Here is a 6,272-nt window from a genome sequence, read left to right as displayed (position 1 = left end):
GTCACAGTATTAACATGTCCTTTCTATGGACCTGGAATGTGTCCTCAGAGACCATCCTTAAATCTCAATTGGTTTCCACCTCATGGATGCCATGAATGAATGGATGAGGTAGTAAAAAAATATTTAAACCTAGAAACAGTTCCAGTGAGAAAGCCAAAGGTAGGTAATACACTGTAATCAGAGAAACAGTGTTACAGATCAACTGAAATGTATTTTCTCAGGGAATAAGGTATGTGTGTGTGTGTGTGTGTGTGTAGCATGATGATTGTCTGTTGTCAAATACTTCTCAGGGCCTGGAGCAAATAAAATGGGTTTGTACAGACAGTATGCCTGATGAGTCCAGGTCTCTTTCAGGCAGGGTTCAAAGCAGGTTCTATGGATCAGAAGCTTATTTGATTTGGAAGGCCCTTTTCTAAAATAATACAAAATCATGCGTGAAAATTAATATTTATTTAGAATGACAAGATAGTTTATAATGAACATTTAAAAGGTGACAATTACAACAAGCAAAACTTCCAGATTGTATGTATCTTAAAAAAAAAAAAAAGCACACACCATTTATATAGTTGTACAATCTGTACTATGATGGAATGAAAGTCCTAGGTGGAAGATACAAAGGTTATGATTTTTTTTTTTGGTTTGAAAACTCAATGCCTTTTACAAATTAAACAAACAAACAAACAAAAACACACCACGTGGCCATGTGAACACACAACATATGTGACATATAAAACACACTAAGAGGTTAAAGAAAAAGGCAGTCAGATTTGTTAAGCCTTTAGTATTTATTTTCACATCAAATATTTTAAATAAACCAGCTTTTCTAACATTTTTTTCTCACAAAAAGGCTCGTTTCAAGTTAGGATAAACCATTCATTGGCTTCAGATTGTAACTTTCACTTACGTTTAACCATATTTGGATAATCGCCCTATTTAGCCGAATGGAGACTTTTTTCTGTGATCCGTTTCCATATTCCCAGATCCTGGTCCATCTACAACTTGCTTGTAGCCAGGGCTTCAATCCAGTTTATTCCTGTTTGATGCCCTGCTAAGATTCTACATTTCCACCCCAGATAGACTGAATCAGAATCTACATTTAAACATGATCCCTTGCGGATCTAGAAGAATTACCTGGTGATCTTGTTAAAATGGAGATTCTGATTCAGTCTACCTGGGGTGGAAATGCAAATACAAATTTCCAGCAGGCTGAATCAGAAGAACTGGTTCAAAGCTGTGCTTTTTACAGCCTGGAATGACTTACCAATCAGCATCTACACTGTTGGAACCTGTTAGCGCTACTACCCTATGAATAAGCCAGATGATAAAGCTTGCTTGATTTGAGACGAATGACTACGTTTTTGAAGATACAAGACTCAGAAGAAAAGTGACTGCTTTTTCTATAGTTTATTTAAAACTAGATGCGCTCTTAAGTGGTCAGCCTGGATTCATAAGTCTAGAGTAGCCAGACTCTGAATACAATGACTCTAGCTGCCTTCCACATGAGGCAGATGGCAATTAAGAAGATCCAGTCACTGTCAGTTAAGACAGCCAGAAGTCTATCTAAGAAACCATTCGGCCAATGGTAGACACTCCCATAAATGGAATTCCAGGGAAGTGTACAGTGAACAATCTTGCTCAAGGCTTCCAAAATGATGTCTGCTTGCTGAGATGTCATTCACCCACACACTACATGCAGATAATCCAGTAACTTTATATTTGGATTTCAGATTGTTTTCTTGCAAAAGCATTTGAAGTTAGTTATCATATATAGCAAAGCTTCTCTATCTTTGGTTCTGTCTCTCAGAGATTTATTTTTTCCAAAAATAAATAGGCATGGCAGGAAAAATAATTCAGCTATCTTAAGAGATAACCCAACATTTCATAAAAAATTAAGCAAAAAAAAAATATATATATATATATAACTGATGCTTCCTTTAGACTTTTTTCAGATTATCTTGCTTAATATCAGATACTATTCACATTTCATATTTTTAATATGAAAATGATTGCACACATTGTATTTAAATACACAGTATAGACAAAAATGTCATAAAGCAAAATATTTTTCCCTTAAAAATTTAGGAATTATGCACTGTGAAAATGTACAGGAAAATAGAATTGCTGAAATATGTTAACAAAACTGATTTTGAAGAAGCGCAAGAAAAGGCAATGAAGATATAGTGATACCCAGAGATTAAGTAAAGGTCTCAAAAACTGCACACTCTCCCATTTCCAGAAAATATTTACATTTAGAGAAAATCGTTTGGAGATTTTTTTTTAGAACAAGTATTTATGAAAGCTCCCTGTTATGGTTTAGACTCTCAGGAGATTTAATGAGATTCATTTGTTGGTGGTTTCCTTCTCTTTTCAAATAAGATTTTTGCATCAAATAATTCCCTTTCCCTGTAGCCTAGGCATGGTCCTTTTAGATATTTTGCTTCAGCTTCTTTGTAATCTAATCCATCCACACCAGAGATTGAACAAATGATTGCTTCTGGCAGAAGAACTTCCATAAGAAAATTGACTTGGTCATTTCTTATCCGTCTCCGCAGCCCCTCATCTATTTGACTGTAGATTTCTTGTAAATAATTTACCACTTCATCCAACTGATCTTCATCTTCAAAGTAGGTTTCAATACAGGGCATGAATCTATCAGCATTCAAAAATGATTTCAGCCACCTGGACTTTTTCCTGCCTTTTAAAATGGCCAGAAGATGGTTCTCTGTTCCCTTTGCATTCACGATGAAGTCTACTAGATTCTTGTTGGCTCGGTCTCGAGCGGCCTTCATTCGGTCAGGCAGAATTTTCTGGAAGGACACTTTCTTGGTCTTGGAAGCCACGACCAAAGCCTTCACAGTCCCTTCATTGTGCAGTTTTGGAAAAATATCCCTCAGGGTATCCCGTTTCATTTCTTTTCTAATTGGATAACTGATGTCAGCACCATAATACTCAAAAAAAGAGCCCACAAAAGAACCACAACCTATCCTAACTCTGTAGTCACAAATGAGAGATAGACACCAGTCAATACTTTCACTATAATTCTCCCTGGCTTTATCTACTAGTGCCTGTTTTTCTTTACAGTCAAATTTCTTTAGTCTTCTAAAGGGCACTCTAACGCCTCGCTTTTCAGGACTCATGCTCACCTCAACAAAAAGCACACTTGCTTTCCGTTCTTTTCGCCTGATGCTTTTAACCACTGCTGGCCAAAATGGGTATTTTTGATATTTAAACCAGACTATCATTCCTGTCTCAAACGAACGTGGCTCATAATGAAAAACGAAGCGTGGCAGTTCTTCATCTTCCTCACTTTCATCTAACATAGAAGTATCTAGAGATTTTAGATGCAATGACTTGCCTTGAAGTTCTCCTTCAAAGTCCTCCAAATCCAGTCTCTCAAGATTTCCTTCACTATTCAAAAGATCTAGGACATGGCTAGAGGCACTAAGTAAACCCTGGAATTCTCCTGCACCACATTCAGGCAATGTCACAGCACCTATCTCTGATTCTATGGAAGGCTGATTCTGGCTGACATCTACACGTGCATGTGAGGGACCTTCTCCTGGATCCTCAGTATTCTCTGAGAAGGAAGAACACTCAGGGAAAGCAGCCAGGGTCTCTGGCCAGGTGTCATCTGGCTCCTCTTTCAAAGCTTTGAACACAGTGAGGCTATCTGATGGCAAAATTGGAACAAAATTTTCATCTTTAACATATTTTTCCTCTTCTTTGACTGTGGAATACAAGGACATAACTGTGGAGATATCGATATTTTCCTTGCTCTCTTTCTCATCGTCGTCTTCGAAAAATGCAGGGAAATTTTGGCACGAGTTAGAGTTTTGTGCTGCCCTTGTTTCCATTTCAGTTATGTGTACCTGGGATTTATCATCATACAGAGAATCATCACTCTGTGAAGATACCAACAGGTGTGTTGGGTTTTCACTTTCCTCAAGACTCTCTGCTAGGTCCCCTGCACACTTCCGATACTTTTTCCGAGGGGGTGAATCAGATCGCCTGTGTGGTCCATTCTGAGGCAGTATACAGGTCTCTTCTTCACCTGAAGTGGTTGCTTGACTAAAACATGTTCTCTCAGCCAGAATATCCAGTGCCACTTTAAGTGATCTTTCATAGGCTGTTTCCTCTCTAGGTATACCACTGACTTCAGACTGTGATGCTAGTGAGGAATAAATGTCTTCAATTTGAGATTTATTTAGGTTCTTTATTTTTGTGCTTTCCACTTTAATTTTTTCATCTAGTGAGAGTATTTGAACTTCTACAGAAAATGCCTCATTTTCATCATCATTCGATGATGTCTCAGATCTAGATAAAACCTTTGCTGGCCATAACTGGTCTTTCCAGATGCATAAGACGTACTCAGCATCCATTATGACTTAAGATTAGTGTCTCACCTGGTTATTTTCAGAAGTTTGAGTATCTGGCTTTTTTTGCCACAGAAGACAGGCCCTCCCCAAAACTATATTCTTAAGGAGGTTTCTTTTGTCTTAATACTAAAGAAGGTTTACAGCTTTTACAGCCTGTTCTCTTCCACCTGAAACTCTGAAGGATTCTTAAACGTGGTTTGAATGAGACAATGCTGGAAAATACTGGAATAGGGAGAAAGAAAAGAAGAAAAATATTAGCAAATAAAATTCTTTTGTCAAAGTAGAAGGTGTAAACAACTATGAATATAGAAGAGATAAAATAAAAGAACAACAATGTTCAGTGGGACATCAGACGAGGAAAATGCAGCATAATATAGGGTGGGGGCTAAGAACCAGAGAAAGGTTCCATAGTATCAATTCCAACAACTTGACTTTACTATTATACATGCTTATTAAGGAGTGAATATGTGCACAGGCCCATGGAGCTGGGTCAGGGACTTTATGTAGCGGACACTTTGGTAGCTTTATGGCCCTAGTATTATACCTTAAAGCAATGGCTCTCCTAACCTAGCATGCATCAGAATCATCTATAAGACTTGTTGAAACTAGATTTCTGGGCCTCATTCTGAGAGTTTTATTCAGAAGATCTGGGTTGGGTCCCCAACTTTACATCTCTAATAAGTTCTCAAATGATGTTAATGCCATGTGTTCAGGAAGCACTCTTTGAGAAGCACTATTCTAACAGAATGCAGTTTCAGAATTTTAAGCTGCAAGTGCTTCCTTGTCCACCCAAAGCAACCAGACATATATTCTAGGATCTGTACCTCTTGGATTCAGTTAACACAGCGATCTCATTCAAAATGAGCTTAGGAGGTAGATACTGGGAATGGCTGTTATGGTTACTAACTGGATAGGGTAGTTATCAAGGATATTTTGAGAGTCAGGCAGTTGGCTGGGATCTCAGACAGTCACCTGAATGCCTTCCTTGCATGATTTCTTCACATTGCTTTATACATCAGATTCCTTCCCACAACCAGAAGCTATGACTTTCAATTACAAAACATTATAGCTGCAGAACAGGGAGAAAAATGAATTGTACCTCAAAATCTCAACCTTACATGATTTTAATAGGAAATGCAACTTTTAATTTAAAATGCTATGGCTGTAAAGCAGGAAGCAAAGTAAGTTATTCCCCGAGTTCTCAACATGTTTTTAATACGAAATGTTTTGTAAAATGGGAGCAGTCTTACCCAGGGGTAGGGGTGGGGCTGTATGGCTTCTCACTCCAGCTGCTGGTCCAGCAGATCCTCTGTCCCGCTGGGCACGCCTGCAGTGGCACGGCCTTTCTGGGGTTCAACTGGCATCACACGCAGATTCTCCGCTTACAGGAAATCAAATCAATTAACTGGAAAAGGGGTAAAGAAATGTCCCTACCAAAATTCTAGCAGGCATGTCATTCCAGAACACAGGAATTAGACAAAATCTCGTCCACAATGTACTATGAGGTGGCACAGGAGAGAATGAGGTGATAGTCGCCTTGTGTCTACTATGGACCTACTACTTTTCTAAGTTTTCTGTTTGAATCCTCCCATCAGTCCTCGTGTGGAGCTTTTTCTGCTACACATGTGCAATTTTTTGGATGGAATTTGCAATCACACCTTACATGCTGTCTCACAGTCTGCTGAGACATACGTGTTTCATTGCTTGTTTGTGAACTTCAGAAAAATGGTCACCTGGAGAAAATTTAGGAAACCTGACAGACGCCCTCTTGTGACTAAAGCCAGAAATGCAGCCTGCCCAGGGCCTTGTTGTTGTTGTTGTTGTTATTTGCCGTCGAGTCGGCCCCGACTCATAGCGACCCCTCCTTGGGTTTCCGAGGCAGTATCACTACGGAAG

The 6,272-nt window shown here is 38.8% G+C and overlaps 1 protein-coding gene across 1 annotated transcript; it reads right to left on the bottom strand.

Annotated features, from left to right (window-relative positions):
- Positions 1-2,330: 2,330 nt before the first annotated feature.
- PWWP3B (PWWP domain containing 3B) lies at positions 2,331-4,379 on the bottom strand. The gene has a single exon (XM_007958564.1). It carries the CDS (start codon positions 4,377-4,379, stop codon positions 2,331-2,333), a length of 2,049 nt encoding a protein of 682 aa, XP_007956755.1.
- Positions 4,380-6,272: the final 1,893 nt, after the last annotated feature.

Source organism: Orycteropus afer, unplaced genomic scaffold (assembly GCF_000298275.1).
Source record: "Orycteropus afer afer isolate SDZICR_OR568_19922 unplaced genomic scaffold, OryAfe1.0 scaffold01013, whole genome shotgun sequence".
NCBI lineage: Eukaryota > Metazoa > Chordata > Mammalia > Tubulidentata > Orycteropodidae > Orycteropus > Orycteropus afer.
This window is presented reverse-complemented; position numbering and strand designations above follow the sequence as displayed.